The sequence below is a fragment of the Haliaeetus leucocephalus genome, unplaced genomic scaffold, assembly GCF_000737465.1.
Source record: "Haliaeetus leucocephalus isolate CR32 unplaced genomic scaffold, Haliaeetus_leucocephalus-4.0 Scaffold678, whole genome shotgun sequence".
Classification (NCBI taxonomy): Eukaryota; Metazoa; Chordata; class Aves; order Accipitriformes; family Accipitridae; genus Haliaeetus; species Haliaeetus leucocephalus.
The window spans coordinates 1,509,525-1,529,181 of record NW_010973114.1 but is presented as its reverse complement, the minus strand read 5'-3'; the positions used below and the strand labels follow the sequence as shown (position 1 = coordinate 1,529,181).

Below are 19,657 nucleotides of genomic sequence, written 5' to 3'. Positions count from 1 at the left end.
TACAGAAAGCTAGTATGGCCAGTACAAGCCTTGAGTGGAGACCGGTGCGTCCCCATGCTGCCCCTGCCTGGGAACACCTACCTGTTTTAATCCTGTCCTTTTCCACAATCACACATATTCTCTCAAACATGCCCTGCAGGCGCTGGATCCGCTGGGTGACTTTATTCCTATTCACAGAGTTCAGTAATTCTGACAGAAATTTCCTTTCCACGGCCATGCGGTTGCTCACGATGTAATCGCTGCTGCTCAGCGAGCAAACCTGCACCTTTACTCCGTGAACTGCCTTCAAGGAAGAAATCACCTCTGCTCCAGAGGAGATCTCACGACTGTCTACCAGAATACAGAGGGAAGGCTTTTTCTCCAGAGGGTCATGTGAAAAGAGAGCTGTAGCTGAAGAGGGTTTTGTGGAAGCAGAACGAGTTGGAACTGAAGTGCTCTTACAGGTGTTCTTCAAAGAACTTTCCACCTGTAAATGTTGAAAGTCAGACAGTATTTCTAAGAGATCACAGAAGCGTAAGGCCAAAGAACAACATGCCAATAAAAAAAGATATGGTTTTCAAATACTGATGCTTAACAGATACAGTCAACTTTTTTTTTTTAAATCCAGTCAATAAAATCTTAAAAAAAAAAAAGAAAAAGGTATTTTTTGATATTGCAAAACATTAACATTTTCAGATTAACACTTTAATCCCCTATAAACAACCTCCCAAATTAGTTGATCTAATTATTTAGCAGCTTGAATGACAAAAGTATGCAGCCTTCAGTAATGAGTTCAACAAAAACTGAATACTGTAAATGATACGTCAGGCAGAAAAGTGTAAGAGATCAGGAATCCAACCTTAAATGATGAAGGGTCTCAATTTAGGACAGTGAACGAGTATTTTGTAACTACAAAAACCAAAGAATTAGTGGACATTCTCTGCCATCCATAGTCCTCCATGACTGTCAGACTCAGGATAGTATCTAAATCCCCAGTTTTTATTTATTGACTGCTATGATACTCTCCAAGTTATCCTGAGAGTACAAAAGCTTCCTATACCAAAGAAACGGGAGACAGCATAAAGCAGTACAAGCAGAACAGACCTGCTCCTTTATCCCCAGACGCACACTCACTCTTGCTGCTGTATTACTGACAGCCTTCAAACCAACAGTGCAATAGGACAGGTCCCCACGGGGTGGGATTCTTTGGCAAAATGAGGCAAGAGGAAGGTCCTTGTTTTGAATTGACACCAACCTCAGTGGCAGCCTGGAGATCCTCTTTCCCCAGATCAGAACTAGCGACAGCTGGTGGAAAGCATGTGCTCCTGACTTGATGGTCTGGGTGAAAATCCAGCATTTCAGATACCGCAGCTTTCAAGCCAAGAAGCATCTCACTCTTAGCCTCTGCAGACTGATGAGCAATGATTTCCCCAGCAATTTTTTTGTGCTGCGCAGAAGAGACTGAAGGCAATGAAGTGGGTAACTTAGCATTTTCCTGTTCTGCCCTGAAACAGTCTGTTTTCATGGGCTTCTCACTGCTGACACTTGTTTCTTCCCCGCTGGAATCACTGAGAACAATAATTCGGGATGGTTTCTTCTTTTGCATTGGGACAGAGTAGTTCTCTTCCATCCTGGCCTGGTTTAATTTTTTTCTGCGGCGAGTGAGGTATTGTTTTCTTCCACTAGTAAAACTCTCATTATTTAGGAGATCAAAATTAACACACACTTCCTCCTCACTAGATTCACTTTTTCTGCAAGTTTCCTCTTCCTCCTCTCCAACACAGAAACTGTCTTCTGCGTAACCCTGGTCTTGCTCAGGAATCTGGCAGGGGAGGGAAACCAAACCCAGTTAAGTTTTGAAACACTGTAATGATTTTGCTCCTCCTCTCCATAGGTGCTCTTTGCTTATCCAATCCATCCTACACACAAGCACTGCGGGGCCTAGGGGATTCTCACACCTCTCAAACCTCCCCTACTGAATATGCTCTGCAGTTCCCGAGCTACTTCCCTGGAGGCCCTGACACACTCGTAGCTGTGCCTGGAACAAGCGTACACTCAGATTTCGGTCAGGCCCGTGACTCATCACCAGAAAGCTTTTAATGGGAATATTAATTGTACTATCACAATAGAAACGAGACTCGCTCGCTAATACTACTATCAAACAGGTTGGAATTACAGACAGGAGTATCTCCTTTGTGCATCTCTGCACAGGGGGAGGCACTCTGAACCGCCACACTTGCACACTGGGGACAAGCTGTGGTTTTGCATGAAGAAATGCAGATTCCACACCTTGTACCACGTGCACAACGAACTCCGCAGCACATGCACAAGGCTGGCTGGCAAAAGCACTTTATGATGCCTTTGCATTGTGTAAAAGCTTTGCATTTTCAGCAACACTCTGCCTCAGCTGAAGCAACAACAAAACTGACATAATAAGCTGAGGCTGCCTGGAAATCGAGTCCCACACATTCTTCTTATCTGCTTGCAAATAATCAGTGGGCACAATCTGTATTTTTGTGTGTTAACAAAAGAAAAAAAAACAAACAAAAGATAAAAGTGGTTTATCCTTTTTATCAAATATAGATGTCTATTTTATTTTGCTGAAGGTGATATAAAAATCAGGAATACAGGATACAGAAAAAAAATAGGGGGAGATAAGGAACCATCCTGAGCATCTGTTTTTCCAATTCTGTGATTTCTTTGGTCACTATGAAATAACAAGGGAAAATTAAGTAACTAAAAAGTACTGTACAAGTGATTTATATCGTGATGTATGGAAAGTTCAGAGTAAAACAGAACCCAGAAGACAGATCATGTAGGAAACATCTCAGCTGAGCACTGTGACAACATTCACATGGAAGGGGAACACAACCAGGCATGACAGAAACCGAACCAAGCCAGGAGCAGCCGGAATAAGAAGTTAACATTTCTAAAGAAGCTCCGTTATGATAATCCAGCAACGTTTCACTGGCACTTTCATGAGTACACAGAACTAGTGCATAATGATACTGTATGTAATAGGGCAAGGGCTTGGCTAAGGATCTGCTTTGGAAACTCATTCATGCTCAGTAGTTACCCCATGCGGCAGGGGCACAACTAGCACCCGGGGACCACGTAAAGGGTCAGTCTCCAGTAACACTGGGGACACTGGGCAGCGAGAGGAACCCTGCCAGAGAGTGCTGAGGAGCAGCAACAAGCACTGTTAAATATGCTACCTTATTTTCTCATAAATGTTTCCAAACTTACGTTTCAGGAGCTAACCTTGCAATTGCTAGAGAAAATTTGATCTACTGGCACTCCTGCTTGCCTGGCAAGAAGAGCGCAGGGCAATCTGACATACAGGTGGGTAACAGGCATATGCCCCAACTGTTACACCTCTCTTTAGGGGTTGCTTGTTTCACCAAACTGGGAAGTCGGTTAAGAGACTGGAAACATCACATGCTGGGTGAGAGGACTCTTCCTCGGAAGATGTTAGTCAGTATCCTCTGTGACAGTGGAAGACAGCGGAGAGGAGGAATATAAGCTTCCGACCCTGGAAGCACCATGCAGTCCTACATCGATCAACAACGGTCACCGTAAGAGCTCTGCTCTTTGGTGAAAAGACAACTAGGGATTGGGATGCTTTTGCTTCAGACTGGTTGACAGCCTCTCTCTGGCTGAAGAACAAAGTGTGCATGCTTCTATGAAAGCATATGTGTCTGCACACTTTCACTTAAAGAGCAAAATGCAGTCAAAAGTCTTTTGTTAGAACTTATTAATTTATCAACAATAGGCTGCAAACTACACTTCAAAGTAGGATCAGAACCTAAATACAGTCACACACAATTGGAATTTCAAAAGGACAGCAATCATTTCGTTTCATACCTGTGAGAAAATCTCCATGTTGTTGAATTCACGATGAACCATTTTATATCTATTGCCAAGAGCTGGACTACGCACAGATTTCAGGTAAACTCCTGTCATCTCACAGTCTGAATTAAAACAAGAAGATAAAAGAGAATACAGTATTATTAAGGATACAATTTTTAATTCATTACTGTTACATCATGTTTTCCATATTAAGTAATTCCTTTATAGTCTCCCAAAAACAAGTATTTCACAAAACAAAAATTTGCAATTCTCCAGACATCTCTGGAAATCCCAAAGCAAAGGACTAGGTCTACCCAGCTTGCTGTCATGAAAGCTGCCATGTAGAAAGTTTTCCCAGCAGGCAGAGCTCTGGATGCCCATCACAGGGAGAAGAGCAATATTAGTCACAGGAAACCCAAATCACTCAGTTTTCCGTGTTGCAAGTTTTTCCCAAACCAGACACAACTGATTTCAGAGACTGTATGAGAAAGGGATGGGTGTACTGAAGCCCACACAGGATCTTGCAGGGAACAACTCACAGTTCCAGTGGAGGAGGAAAATCCTCAGCAACATCTAGGAATCTTAAACGGTAAAAAGATGATTCCATGAGGCAAATATCCCAGGGAAAGACAAAGTTCATAAGCACACGAGTAAGTAAACCACCTCAGCCAAAAAACAGCATTACCTACTCAGCTCTGTCAGTGTCAACACTGTCATTTTATCTATTGTTATTTCATATCATATTTTAGGTTTCTGTGTAACAGAAGACCTGAAAGATTTAGAAATTTCTAAGTGAAATGAAAAATTGTGTTTCTGTTCAGTCTAATGATGTATGAGGGGGTGGTTGACACTTAGCGAGAGGCGATCTCCTGCCCTCACAATCCTCAAAGAACTGACTCCAGCCTGCCCAAAGCTATGGTGCAGTAGAGACTCCAGTGAGGAACTTACTACATCAGAAAACCATGCAAATAAAAAAAAAAAAAAAAAAAAAGGAAAAAGCAGGAAAGGGAAAGCCCCTGATGTACCACAGCTGAGGAGGTTACTGCTTATTAGCTCTCACATACTAGCTGACTTAGCTGACTGAATGGCCATGCCTATCATACACCACCTACTAACCAATACCCCTTATCTTAGAACCATAAACAACTCTCCTCATTCACCATTTAACACTTGTGTGACCGCTGCATCATCATTCAGGAATTGAGCAAGTGAAGAGTTCAGCTCGTTCTCTGTGTCATCACTCTCATCAGATGAAACACAGTCTGCATCTTGCTGGGACAGCTCCGCTTCTTCATCTAGAAACTGTCTTGCTGCATTCTAAAAAAGAAAAAAATCCAGACAAAATTTCAGTTAGGAGCTGGCCCCCAATTAACTAATGTTACATATGAGACCTCTGATTAAATCAGTTCATGACTTCAGAACATTGGCTACTGAGATGATCACAGATATTATTAGGCTTCTGGCTTTGAAAAGAGAATCCGTCACAGGGAAAGGTGATGTAAAGAACACAAAGTTCAGTGAAATACAGGACAACGCACAAATGTCTGTCCCACCAGCACAGAAGGGTGAAGCTGGCATCCATTTTAAAGCACTGGCCAAAGGTAACCTGAGCATGTAGCACTATTTGCACCTAGACTAGTTAATAGCACAGGCAGAGTTTACTAACAGATTGTAGCTAAGCTACCCAAAAATATTAGGTTACTTTGTAACTTATAAATCTAGTTTTACTCATTTTATTTGCTTTCAAAAATCTGTTTTGATTTAGAAGTGCTGGACTACTCTGAACTCAAGCCCACTAGAAACTTCAGATACAGACTTCACACTGGTTTTCCCTTTTCTGTTCAGGACTTAGGATTAACTGTTCCATTAATTCATCAGACAATGCAACTCATTATTGAGAAAATGCTCTTCTTTCAGGGAAGATGAGGCACTTCAAATATGAACTGCAGTGCAGGAGACATGATACAAACCTTGGTACTAAGTTCCATCAAAAATGGACAACAAAACATTCACAAGAATGTACATGGAAACAAAATAAATGAATTCAGGAAGATGTTTTGTCAGAGATAATTTAGATTAAGTTAGCTTTTTATCTTATAATTTCAGCTATAAAGTACTAAAGTAAAACATGAAAAGAACTCCCCCAAAACATTATGTATCCCAATGATTTAAAAAGAATGATTTGTTTGCTTTCAAAATACTTTGAATAAAAAGCACAAAGCTGTAAATTTTAGTTTAGTACATGGAAGACTACGGCATCTTGTGCTACAATAAGTGACATCTCTGATTTTCAAATTTCCCTAAGTCTTTTAATTATTTGCTTACACCATTTAGTAAGCCTGAATGACAGGCATTATTAATAGTTCCTTTTCTAGAACAGTTTTGATTATTCTGAAACACACTGGAGGTCACCTGTTTACAGGAAAGAACTCTCAATGCTATTGCCAATTAGTCTTAATCCTTCTTATTTGTGAAGGACTATGGAGAGGACAAACCCTGCAGTATGAAAAGCACTGTGACACCAGAAACTAACAGTCAAGAGTCTGGTCACATGTGGGAAACAATAAGTTACCAGGTTCTTAAACTGAATTCAGTGCCACTGACTATTCTGGTCACCTTGGACTCTCACAATCTCCATTAATCTAACTGCAGATCTCTGCTGCACTTACAACTCCATTACCTGTACTTCTGACAGAACACTGTAACTGGTGGTGGACTGATCAGAATGATTTTGATGTCTTGGATCTTCTGTGGATCCAGAATTCTGACACGTTCATCACTATGGATGTTTAGGTAAGATGATGTGTGAAGGCAGAGTAGAATTCCATAAGTATACACATTCTCTTTCCATGAACCTTTTGGTCTCACATTAAAAAAATAAATGTTTAAATAAAATTGAAAAATGTATTTTTCATCTACCCCATTCTTCATATTCCAGAATGGAAAATCCTGATCCTATAGGGAAGCCTCCATAATGAAGATTATCTTTAACACATTAAAAATATCCAACAATGTGCCCCAGAGCCCTGATAACAGTGATTTCTGCCTAGTGGAACTACATCCATGCATATTTAAGAGCTTTTCAACTTACTATGAATATATGATTCTGGCCCTGCATCCTCTCCTGCCTCCATTCCTGATGCAGTGACAGATTAAAGTGTAAAATACTAAGTTAAGATTTAAGCTTTGGGGTCAAGGGACCATTGCTGTCTTCAGATGTTCAAAGTTGAAACCATTAGAGTAGGTGGTAAATTCATATGATCAAGTATTCTAATAGCATAAGTTCTGGACAAGAACCTGAGCTTCCCGAGTCTGACTGATCTTTGAGTATCTTCTATTTGTAATGTAAATTGTTATTTTGCTTCAGAACATTATTACACAGGGCCCCGCAGATTCCTCTGAAAGTCAGGCAATGGATGTGAGGGTTAAGATCGCCATCCAGCGTTTCAAGATTTCATCTCAAATGTTTGCAATAAACTTGTATGATGTAGCTATGAGCCTCAACCCTCCTAAACAACACCTTAGAAACAAACTGCCCAACTGCATGCCTACTGTAGTACAGTTGTATCATGAGATCCTACAAAGGCCATAAAATAGACAGAAGCTCAATTATTTTAGGCCATAAAATACACACAAGAATGAATGACTCGATGACACAGTAAATTTTCATCTTAAGTATGCGAAACCAGTGCTCAACATTTCTAGCATTTTCATGGTTTTTTTTTAATTTAAATATACACAAATTAGCAAATACTTTCAGTTCATTCTTACAGTTTGAACAGAAAGTAGAATCTCACTAAGTCTCTTCCTGCCTCTTTTTGGTTTTGTTTGGTAATGTGCTGCTCATGTTCAAAGACACGTTCTTCTGAACCAGATTTTGCAATGTTGCAAATGCGCACTCGCATACATACACACACCTATGACAAAGCACAGCAGTTACCTACATTGCAACTTCAGTGCACACTGCTCCAAATATGACCTTCAACATATTAAGAGAGACATGTAACGTCACATACCTTGTATGTAAAATTGCTCTTGACCTTTTGCCGTTTCATACTTCTTAGCTGTTTTTTGTTACAGGCTGCAGGGCTGCTATGTGTGGTCCTACTTGAGTTCTTGTGAAAATCCATGCTGTCATCACTGGACACGTCTGACTAGAGGAACGTTTCACAAACACTTCAATAAGTAAGACTAAAGCAAGCAATATTTTAATTACACAGTCATCCTTCAATATGTGGGGTTTTTTTCAGCAATGCCTGATTTTTTGCAATTGATTTGCTATGGCAAAATAATGCAATAATGCTAATCATCTTATTAAATACAAAAGGAACAGAAAAAAACATGTTCTTTAGAAGAAAAATCAGGTTAAATGTGACATGAATTTTTTCTTTTTTGATTCAAAGCTTTGTGGAAGAAAAGTTATTTACTGCCTTGCACGAAAGGAGAGGCTCAGCTCTCCTGCCTATAACAGTAGTCATCTTGGGAGACCTCAGGAAAGAATTCAAGGAAGGAAAGCAATTACATTCTAATATGCCTTAGGTCAGACAGCATGAAATACTTTTAATAAGAACACTTATTGACTGGAGAAAGAGTAAATGTTTCAATACATACACTCCGTAAATGAGTTTATATTATTTTTCTTCTGTCTCACCAAAGCACTTACTAACCATGTTAAGTGGGTGTCGACGTTTTCTGATGGCACGAATCGGTGATTCAAAATCACTATCATTCATAACCTATGTAAACAGAAATAAGTATAACTGCAATGAGGATTTTTGTTTTGGTGTTTGACTAGTCATTCTGCTTCTCTTTTTTTTTTTTTTTCCTTTTTTTTTTCTAAGACTCACATCAGGAGACTTCAAAACATTCTTTTTTTTCCTATTTTGTCTCTGGAAAACGATCTCTTCTTCACTTTCACTGCTGGCTCCTACAGAAAAAATAGTAAACAACATTCACAAGAAAATGCATTGTTCACAATACAATATTGCTATAAGTAAGCAATCAAAATCTGTCTCTCTTATAAAAGTACCTACAAAGGAGATTACTTATTGATCGGTGTGGCAAATATTGTTCTCTTTAGCCTTGTTAATCAAAATAAATAATCTACAGCTGAGATGTACAATAAATCCTACTTCCCTGGAGAGTCTCTGAGTGGAAGTGATTACCCCAGGCAGTACAGATACAGAAAAAGGGAGGTGAAAAATGAAACCAAGAGAAGAAGCTCTTAGAAGTTGAGTAAGAGTTACACTTCTGGAAGCGTTTTGTAACGCATATCCCTTTGGGTGCATTGAAGCAAAACCAGAACTCACTGAAAAGTCCTCTTTCCAATTCCTTCTCAAACAACTGCAGCCTTTCTGTTTTCACAAAGGACTGCCTTTATGAAACACAGTATCTTCCTTCACATTCTGCATGACAAAGCTCCAATTCTGACAGAGACCTTGGACTCAGTGTAGTAGACAGGCTGGCTAGTGTAACACCCTTCCTACCCCAAAGCAGGCTCAACATTAACTGCAGCTAAGGCATTCTGGCTTACTTTTTCCTCTGTTTCTTTGGGAGTATGGCAGGATAGGGTGGGATGGAGAGTTGGTTCCAACTAAATCACTCAAAGGTTTGAATTTCTTTAAGGAAAAGCACAAAATTCCTAAACATTCCACTTCTAGAATAACATATTTAAATACCAATAACTATCATTTCAACAACACACACTCTCCAGGGAGGTTTTCAAGACCCAACCGGACAAAGCCCTTAGAACCTGATCCAGGTTTAGTATTAACCCTGCAATTCTAAAACAGCAATTTGTTTCTTTCTGTGGTTTTGTTTTTAGGGATTTTGGAGGGGGTTTTTATTATTCTTTATTAAATAGATTACAACTTTTGAATTCAGCAAACTAACATATCAGTTTGAAGGTGTGATGATTCAGTAAGACAGGTTGCATTTGAGAATCAATCATCTTCGGAAAATATGACTATCAGACAAAATCAAAGAGAAGGAAAAAAAGATGCTTTAACCACCAAAAGGACCGCTTATGCTTTGTTTCAATTTTTAAGGGCAGTAACTAAACCATTCAGAAAAACTCAATGAGCCCTATGAATCAGACTAAGAACTATCAAGCCTGAATTATTTTGAAAGTAATTCAAGGTTATTCTGAGATAAATACAACAAAGGGTATGAATATGACCTGTAAGTGACTAGCGAGTGAAGAATGACAGTCATTTATATATTGGTAATATCTGAATATAAAATATTTTTTTATGACATATTGGTCCCAAGTGAGAAAAAGATGGAAGGGGAGAAAGAAGGGAGGAAATAAAAATAGAATAGAGCCTACAAACAGTCAATATTTTTAAGACAATCCTGGTTTGTGCTGAAGTTATAATCAGAAAATTTTAAATACAAGTCAGTTGTCATGCAACTAAACTGAAAGAAATCCATCAGTAGAGTTTCTATTCCTCAGGAACAATGAAAGGAAAATATGAAGGCATGAATTCAGGGACTGAAGTGCAACAGATCCAGATGATTACAAATCAGATACTGAGAAGATTAAAAAAGGGCTTTAAAGGCAGTTTTAGCTCACAAAACTGTGTCATGTGGTTGCACTGTTAGCACTTGCGAATCGGTACAAGAGGTTTAATTCCGAGTACTTCCTCCAATACACATGCATGCGTTTCAGCCTCAAATGGCTAAGCTCATATGCAGGGTTAAGTTTCTGGAAAGTCTCCCATGGTCCCAACTTCTAGTATTACAACCATTACTCCCTTTTCCTTTCATCCTTCCCACCTAAGTCATAAAACTAAATTGAGGATCCAAAAGATACTGGATTCTATTTATTTAAACATGAAGGTATTAACTAACTGTACCACTGAAATCCCTACCTTCAGCAGGAGATATACGTGAACTACAAAGGTTGGCATCTTCCAGGTTTTCAGTTCTTCCTAAAGGGGAATCAAGTGCATCCACAGCTGAACTCCCGAAGTTCTGCCTACGTGGGCTTTTGTTTACTTTATCTATAAGAGGCACCTCTGGAATTTCCTCCCTGGCACTAGGGAAGATATTCATAGGAATTCTTTTGATAGCTTCAACATTCATAACCTTTCTACTTGTTGGGGTAGTGAGTGCAGAGGCCAAAGCTTCAGGTGATCCACTTCCCGTTCTTCTGTCTCCTGACTTCAAGAAAGGCACTGCAGTGGTAGCATCCTCAGTCCCTTCTCCATCATTCATGCTCCTGCTCCGGAATGGCAATGGTGTGGAAATATCTCTTCTCTCAAAACTTTTGCAATCCCGTTTTGGTGATGTTTCAAGTCTGGAGCTATCATTCAGTAATTTGTTTTTATCTTCAGTGGATTTAACATCTGCATGACTCCCTGAGGCACTGTTTAATTTTCTGGTATTATTAATATTTACATTTTCTTCAAAGAATTCATTCTCACACTCTTCGATGGAAAATCCCAGATCAAAGTTAACAGAGAACAGTTCTAGAGAACAGTCATAAAGATCATCGTTATCCAGAAACTGCTCGGTCACACTAATATCACCTGACATTTCCACGGTTGTGGTTTCACTGCTTATAGGCTGCTCCTTGCAGGTTTTGTCAGGGTTCACGCAGCACATCTCTGGAGGAAACCACTTGGAGCCTCGCTCTGCAACTGGCCTAGTAACACTCTCACCTGAATCTGACCGAACTAAATGCTTATTGCTCAGAGAAAAAATTCCATTATTTGTGTCATAAATGCGTTCATCTTCAAATAAGTGTATTCTCTTCTCTTCATCAATAATCAAATTTTTCTTGTTAATTTCAAGATCTTCTTTATCTTTTTGAACAAAATACTTAATTGAAGGGTTATTTGTCAGAGTGTGATTTATTGTTGGCGTTTTCTTTCGAATGTCAGTGAATTCTTGAATTTCAGTGAATTCTTTATTGGCAAACAGACTATCAAAGCTGTCGTTCCACTGAAGTTCCTCTTTGGCACTAACAACAGCAGTTTCAGAAGATGATACGGTTTTTGAAAAACAGGTACTTACAGAAGCACACAATTCACTGGTGACTTTCAGTTCAGGATTTTCAAAGAGCAGCAGTGAACAATTAACTTCTGAAGATGCAGGAAAGACTTTGTCCTGCAGTCTTTCTGAATAACTATCAGAAATAACGTTTTGAAAAGGACATATTGTTTCTTCATTTCTCATCATGTTTTCAAAATCATAAAGTTTATTCAGAGAGGGAGGAGATTGTAATAAAAGCCTTTTCACGTGGGAAAATACTTGATTTAACCAAGAAGGCTCCTCAGATGGTCTCACAAGTGCAAACGAATCCACATATGATTCAGGAAGATAAAATAAGTCAGAGGACACAGCTGATTTCTCAACTGTGAAGCTACTATAACCCGAATCTGCGTCATTTGTCCCCAGTGACCTACAAGCTTTATCTACAGTTTTGTATTCCTTTATTGCTGCACTTTCATGAATTATACTACTTTCACTGTTGTCACACAGGTCAATAAATTCATTTAAGTCAAATGTCACCTCTCGTTCCTCATCCTTTTGACTGCCCTGGTCAGTATTTTCAACCAGAGCAAGCCTTCTTTCTGAGTAAGAAGCCGAAGTATTAGTATCTGTAGGCAACACAGGCACTTCCAAATTTAATCCGGAAGATCTTTTGGGAGTCTTTGTTTTTGTTACTTTAAACGTGGTAAAGAATTCACTCCCATTATCATTTGTATCAGGTAAAAATGGTTTTACTTTTGATCTGTGTGCCATGTCTTTTCTAGATGAACATGCTTTCTGATCAAATGTGGAGTTGATCATGGAAAGATGACTTTTATTCCTTTGAACATGAACATCTTCAATACGTAAGTGAGGCTGAATCTCCAGTTCATAGCTGCAATCTCCCTGGTGACAAAGACAATGCAATATTTACTATAAATACATACAGGCTTACAAGGACTTGTCATAAGGATATTTAAAACAAGTGACAAAGGTTTTCATACTCCTAAAGGTTATTAGAAAGGAGAAAACAAAGGAAAAAAAAAGAAAAAAAAAAAAAAAAAAAAAGGAAAGTGCTTTGCATTTAAGGTCACAACTCTCAAAAAAACCCGTTTGCTGCCAGCAACTGCAAATCCATGCTTGGGTAGTCAAACCTGAATGTTTTAGAAAGACTAAAAGATACCATGCATAAATAAAGATGGCATTTAACAGAGCACCAATCCACAATATTCTGCACTGAGCATCTGTGTCATGCAGTTAGGATGCAGTTCTCAGAACATTAACAGCAAGCAACTTCACTTTGCAATAAAATGTGCAAGGTATTCTATCCTCAGACAGGCTAATGCTTACAGGCTGTAGTTCTGGGAGGACTAGCAAATTGAGAAAGGTGCTGTGAGCAGAAGAAACTCTTATTCAAGCACAAGCGAGCCTGAAGTTCTCTGTTCTCTTTGTACTATCGTTTGTAATTTGGCAATTGCCATTGATGGCACATTAAGAACTTCTCACTTACATACTCTGAACTTTTTTTTTTTTTTCCCATGGATGCTTATTAATCTCCTGTTTAAAAAGGCACTGACCTAGGCAACCAACTCTTGAAAATACACTTGAAAAAAGCACAATAGACTTTGACATCACTCCCAGTTAGGTATCCATACAAGGACTGCCTAGATGGAAAAGCTATTTATTTATAGTCCTTCTCACTCTCTCTTTTAAATTACGATTTCAAAATTCAGGCATGCAATCTCCAAAAGGAACAGTTAGGGTCAAATGAGGCTCTAAAAGGAATGGTTTGAAATACTCCTTCAAAGTTCAAACCTGTTTCACTAATAAACAATAAAAATGAGGATGTAAGATCTAAACAGAAGGCACAATTATTTTTTAGCAGTTCAGGCAGATGAATCCCTAGACTCATTAGTCCCCGAAATTAAACAAGGCAGCTTTATAGAATAGTGGGTGATAAAACTGACTTTTACAATAAGAGGCTACCTGCTTCCTATACAAGTAACATTCTCCAAAAGTCCTAGCATATATAAGTAGGAAAAAAATAAGGTCCTCATAATCATAACCTCTTGAACCCTCCTCACTGTCCCACAAGAATATTATTACAGCAGTTATACTTCAGCTTGTGCTAGTCATGCTGATATTCACTATTCAAACTCCAACAGCACCTGTATCTTCCAGCAGCGTATAGTAACCTCCCATCCTTCTCTAGCTCTTCACAAGCTAGATCCATCACTCCCTATTACATCTACCCAAGCAATGTGTGGACTCTTCTCCCATGGGCACAACCCCTGGTCTTCACTCACAGAGAACATGACTTCTCATTTCTTCAACACTTGGTCTCTGTGTAACTGAGTTGCTACGAAAGTTCCCAGAGCTGTTCTAACCAATGGCACTGTGACACCAACATCTTGATAAAACTGGGACCCCTGGGACCACCAGGGCATCTCTTCCAAAAGAGACTGTGAAGAAATTAAACAGTTTGGGTTTCTACAAACAGTACACCTAGAGCTGCTGTTGAACAACCTTTTACTGCTAGACTCCTTACGGGAGCTAGAGGAGCCAATCATGGAAAACAAGGTTTGAAAAATACTCTGCAAAGTCATTCTACCTCATTACACAAGGCAGAAATAAGCATACCTAAAATTACTGCTGCATGGCTTGTCTAAACGTATTCCTGAAAACAGGATTCAAAGCTGTCTTCCATGCATTTGAAGACAGATCACATCCTAACACAGTTTTGGATCCTTTCTGGTTGCAGTAGATAAAGTACACTATCCAGAATTAACAGTATTTTTTCACTCTCAGTAGTAGTAGTAGTAACAACAATAACAATAATAAATCAAAATTTAGATTTTATCACTAACTTCATACACATGCCACAGAAAGTATCATATGCAGAATAAATAAGGAAGAATCTGTGTACAGGCTGTTTTGGGGTCAGGGGCACAGCTGGTTACAAATCCTGTTTACAGCAATAAACACCTGTGTCTCAGCAACAACGTATGTAATTTCTATATGGTCAGCACAGTAGAGTGGTAGCGGGGGGAGGAAGTTCAATTGCTAGAGATTTGTCTCTAAAGGGCTGTGAAACACCTACTCCATTTGTCACTACAGATGTTACTCAGCTGCTACACAGTTATTGCCTATGCTTAGGCTATCCATTTACAAATATATCCAAAGAAACTAAAAGTTAGGATTTTTTAAAAAGAGATCTCCAAGGAGATCCACAGGCTATACAGGCTGACTTATAAGAAGTCTTAATACCAAAATAGTGAAGAAAACAATTACTATGAAAGGATTAAAGTATGATTTTGATATGTGTAGGTTCTAAATAATTAGTTTCCCTCAAGCTCAGTCAAAACACAGATATGGAAGTCTCTGTATGATATCAAAGAGGAGTAACAAACAACAACAAACATGACCTGGTCCAATTAACTTCACAAATGTTGTCGGAGGAGAACACACATTTGGTTGACAAGATAACGGTGTTGATAACATGTTTAGATGTATGTAAGTAGCAACTGAATGTTGCGTAACATTTCAGTTAAAGTATCCAAGCATTATAGGAACATATATGGATTAAAGATTGATTAGCTGCCAAACCACTAAACCTTATTGAAAAAGAAGTAGGTGATGCTTTTGCCCACCCAATACGCTTCTAAGAGGTGCAGAGCAGATCATTCTTGGCCCTATATTGTTCCGCATTTTTTAAGTAACCCAAAGTAAAGCAAACCAAACCTAATCAAACCTGCAAGAAAAGATGAGGGGTGTGAGTAGGTAAAAGGATAATTCAAATCATAACTGGACCAGAGTTAGAACAGATAAGAGCAAATAATTCATGTTTTCATATGGCCAAACATGAAGTTGCATGTTTAGGATGGTAAGAGGTAACAGAACCATATCATGTCATCCAAAGGACCTAGAGAAACTCAAGAATGAAGTTCCTGAATTGGTAATGGTGGTATGTAATCTCTTGCTTACATGCCTCGGGAACTACGTGGCAGCAAACGTGGTGCCATTTTTTAATGGTCAGGGAAGAACCTAATAGGTTGCTAACCTTATCTCCATACTGAATAAATTAGTAGAAGCTGTAACAGATAATATAATTACTGGATGAGTCTTCTTCAGAAGTGTCAATATTGCTTTTGAAAACAAAAACTCAGACCTTACAAACCCATTAGATTTCTTTGAAGAGACCAACAAGCAAAAACATTGACATGCTCTCATGCATACCATCTTCCCAGCTTTCTGAAAGGCTTTCAAAAAGTCCCTGCCAAAATCTTTAAAGAAACTTAAACAGAGAGAGCAAAACAGGGAAATTTATTGGATGGATAAGTAACCGAGTACAACACAGAAAACAGGAAGAGCGAGGAGCTGTTATACTGAAGGACTTCATTAGGCCACTGCATATACCTATAATTACGTTTTAACTTGGCGGCGGGCATGGGGGGAAGTCTAGCAGAACTGCTGTGTGCCAGGACAAGTCCAGAAGACAAATTTAGCATCTAGGACAAACTTTAGTAACCTAATTTCAGGCTTACATGGAGTTATATAACTGTTCTAGTTCAACTTAGTAGTTCAAAATACCTTCTCCCAGACAAAATACTTTCTCCTAGTGAGTCTAGTTAATACTGATGGAGTGAAAGGACAGAATTATAATTATCACATTTTAGCCTGAAAGTGTACTGGCAGAATCTTAAATTACCTGATAAGCCCTTCTATAACCTAGTAAGCTCCAGTGTGTACCAGCTACTCAGTAAATAGGTCATGCAGGAGTAGAAAAACAGGGATCTCTCTTACATTATTGTACTAAATCGATGACCTTGCTTAGAATTACTGATTCAGTTTAAGAAGCAATAGGTTTTTTAATATAGAAAATAAAAAGGAAGAGTAAACTTAAGATATTAAAATTTTCATTTCTAATATATAAATATATGTGTATACACACACACACACTGTTATCTAGCATTTAAAATTAAGGCAGCTACTATCAAAATTAAAATTAACCTCTCTCTCCTTGTAAGCTGCTTTGGAGGTACACTTGCTAACGAGATTCAGATGCCTGCCAAAACCTTGCTGATTTTGCTATTTAAAAATGAAAAGATAAGTCTGTAAACAGATAAGGTCTAGATTTTAACAATTATAACTTCTTTAATCAAAAGCTTGATTGAAACAGAGGTAAAAGCAGCATGAACAACTGACATTTAAGTCTTTTCTGGCACAACACAGAACCTATTTTCAGAACGTTTTTTTGGTTACATCTAGGGAAGAAAGGCTTTTGGATTTTCAGCTTTCATACCAGGTGTTAAATCCCATGGAGTCCACACTGCCAATATAGTTAGTCACATGGGTATATTTTCTGGTTGACTTATGTTTTAGCATGAATATTAACAAAAATTACAGCAGTAAGCCTGGTGGTTTTCACACAGTATTTTGCATGAGTAGGTAGAGCAGATACCAAAGCAGCATATTCCAATCTATTGGAATGACAAGTGGTTACAATGTTTTCCTTGTAGGTGGATCAGTCGGTCCCTTAATACTCAAGAGAAGACGCTTGTGTTGCCCTCACACATGGTCCTCAACATGCAGAAGACACCCTTTAGTGTATTCTGGACAACAAAATGCTGTGCCTCAAATGCTCTCAAACCATGACCATTCTTCCCCCACTGCCCACAAATACTTTTCTAAGGCTTACAAATATCTCCTAGGCTATAATTATTGCTTTTAATATATTGGATATGTTAACACACACTTGCTGAGGAAGGTAAACTGCACTTCCATTGCAATCCAAGACTGCTGGAGGATAGGGAAATCAAAGCTTGCAGTTCTCCTCGGCTCCTCTCATTCCTACGAAGAGAGCTTCTGCCCTTCAGGAATCCTGCTCACCTGCTTGACAAATTGGGCTGTAGACAGTAAAATACTATGTTCCTCTCTGAAATGGTTTAAGATAAAAGTATGTACTATATAGTATTTATTAGTGCCCAGTAACAAGACTGAAGCACAAGAATGCAAGAGGACAAACACCCACAGCTATCAGACAAAGGCTGCTTTAACCCAGTGTGTTGTATCTGACCAAGAATTGAGAAAAGTATAGAAATAAAGAAATTATAGAATGCTCCTTCCCCAAAACATGTCCATCTGCCCACCTAGGCTACTTAATGTGAGCTTACATTGGCTAAAAATTATGTCTACACCAATGACCTTAAGGGCAGTGGATGAACTTTCACTATATACAAGATACAGGCATATGACATATTTTGACTGTCATACAATTTTTTTCTGCTTTATTTTATATCCCTTTTCTACTGATTTCTGAAATTCTAATCCCTTTTTTGAGTAACAGTGATCATTAAACTGATGTTTACAAAGAAGTATCCAAAACAACTCTTTCCTAGCTAAGGCAGCTTTCTCTTTCATTCAACCTTGAACTTATTGGTACAGAATTTAATTCACCAACTTTTTAGATCTTGCTCACAGGCTAATTCTTTAGGAAATTTTGTAATTCTTTATGGCCATCCTCTACTTTTATTACCAAAAAATAATTTCTTACTGCTGTAAAAATGATCACTTTTCCAAACCATTTACAAATAGGTTAAAAAATTTTTATGCTTATGTGATTTCACTGCTAACCTCCCTGCCGTTTGAGTACAGGCCATTATTTATACCTTTCAGGAACTGGTTAATGAACAGAATAATCAATCCTTCCTATTCCACGATTGCTTAGTTTCCAGAAGAGACCCTAGGGGAAGGAACCCTGTCAAAAACTTTTTTTGGAAGTTCAAGTATATTGTATCAGATGACCCTTAAAAATATATTTAGTTGATTCATGAAAGAAGCCTAAGGGACAGAGAAACCACAATTTCCTTCTACAAAAGCCGTGATATTTCTCAGTAGATACATCAATAATGTGATACCAATTCTGTTGCTTTTTTGCTTTCATGCAGTTTGCCTGGAATGAATCACAAACTATCTCTCATGCAGCCACCCAACACCCTTCTTCAAATCCCAAGTCAATGTCTGACACCTCCTTCTCCTGCAACACCCAGGCTCATCTAAGCAGCTGGGGATTCTTGAAGAGCTACCATCTGCTCCTGCTTAGTAGCAATTGGCTACTATTCGTTTATCTGCTTGTACTTATTTTGTGATACTCTAATTTGAGAGAGTATCTGGCTATACAACAAACACAGCTACACAATAAAAACACTCAAAAGATCCCTAAAAAGGAAGATTTATTAGCAAAATATGGCATATGTACCCCAGCAATTATGGGAACAGGCATCATTAAAGAGGCTACAGAGGCAAGAGTGAATGTTCAAGAACATATGAAGAGTAAGAAAATAAATTTATCTATGGTTTAGTAACTACTTATTTTATAAAACTTCCTAGACAGAAGTGATAGCTAGTTAGTACTAGAGATGTCTGACCTGGTAACAGCAGATTGTTCTGTTATCTGACATCATAGATGGGTGAAAGCTGACATTTGCTATTTGATCTCCTTAGCCTGGGATGTCCCCATGCTAAGTACTTCAGAAATATATGGGGAGGGGGGAGACCCACCACACTACAGGGAGATATACAGCAATGACCTGGATACCGGTATGTAACTTCCATGAAAATATGGATAGCAAAACATGCCTGAATCCCAGTGACCATAATAATTTCCTAAGCTTACTGCATTTCCATGCCGATACTAAAAATACAAGCAGCAACAGGTATATCCAAGCAGGTAGCAGGACTGGTGTATCCAAAAGCAGTTTTTCAACTATAGTATCAGTTCAGTGTTCTAAATAAATGTGATTATGTTGCACTAAAATTTGTCACCAGTGCTTTATTATAATATTAAAAACAA

At 38.6% G+C, this 19,657-nt stretch overlaps 1 protein-coding gene across 1 annotated transcript in view; it reads right to left on the bottom strand.

Annotated features, from left to right (window-relative positions):
* Positions 1–19,657, bottom strand: part of FANCM (Fanconi anemia, complementation group M) — a 78,610-nt gene that overhangs the window by 2,459 nt on the left and 56,494 nt on the right. The window contains exons 14-21 of the mRNA XM_010579850.1: positions 10,701–12,711; positions 8,676–8,755; positions 8,496–8,564; positions 7,845–7,982; positions 4,989–5,145; positions 3,844–3,950; positions 1,235–1,801; positions 82–466 (exon numbers count right to left, since the gene is read on the bottom strand). Of these exons, the coding sequence (XP_010578152.1) occupies positions 82–466; positions 1,235–1,801; positions 3,844–3,950; positions 4,989–5,145; positions 7,845–7,982; positions 8,496–8,564; positions 8,676–8,755; positions 10,701–12,711 (3,514 nt within the window). The remainder of the gene's footprint in view (positions 1–81; positions 467–1,234; positions 1,802–3,843; positions 3,951–4,988; positions 5,146–7,844; positions 7,983–8,495; positions 8,565–8,675; positions 8,756–10,700; positions 12,712–19,657) is intronic.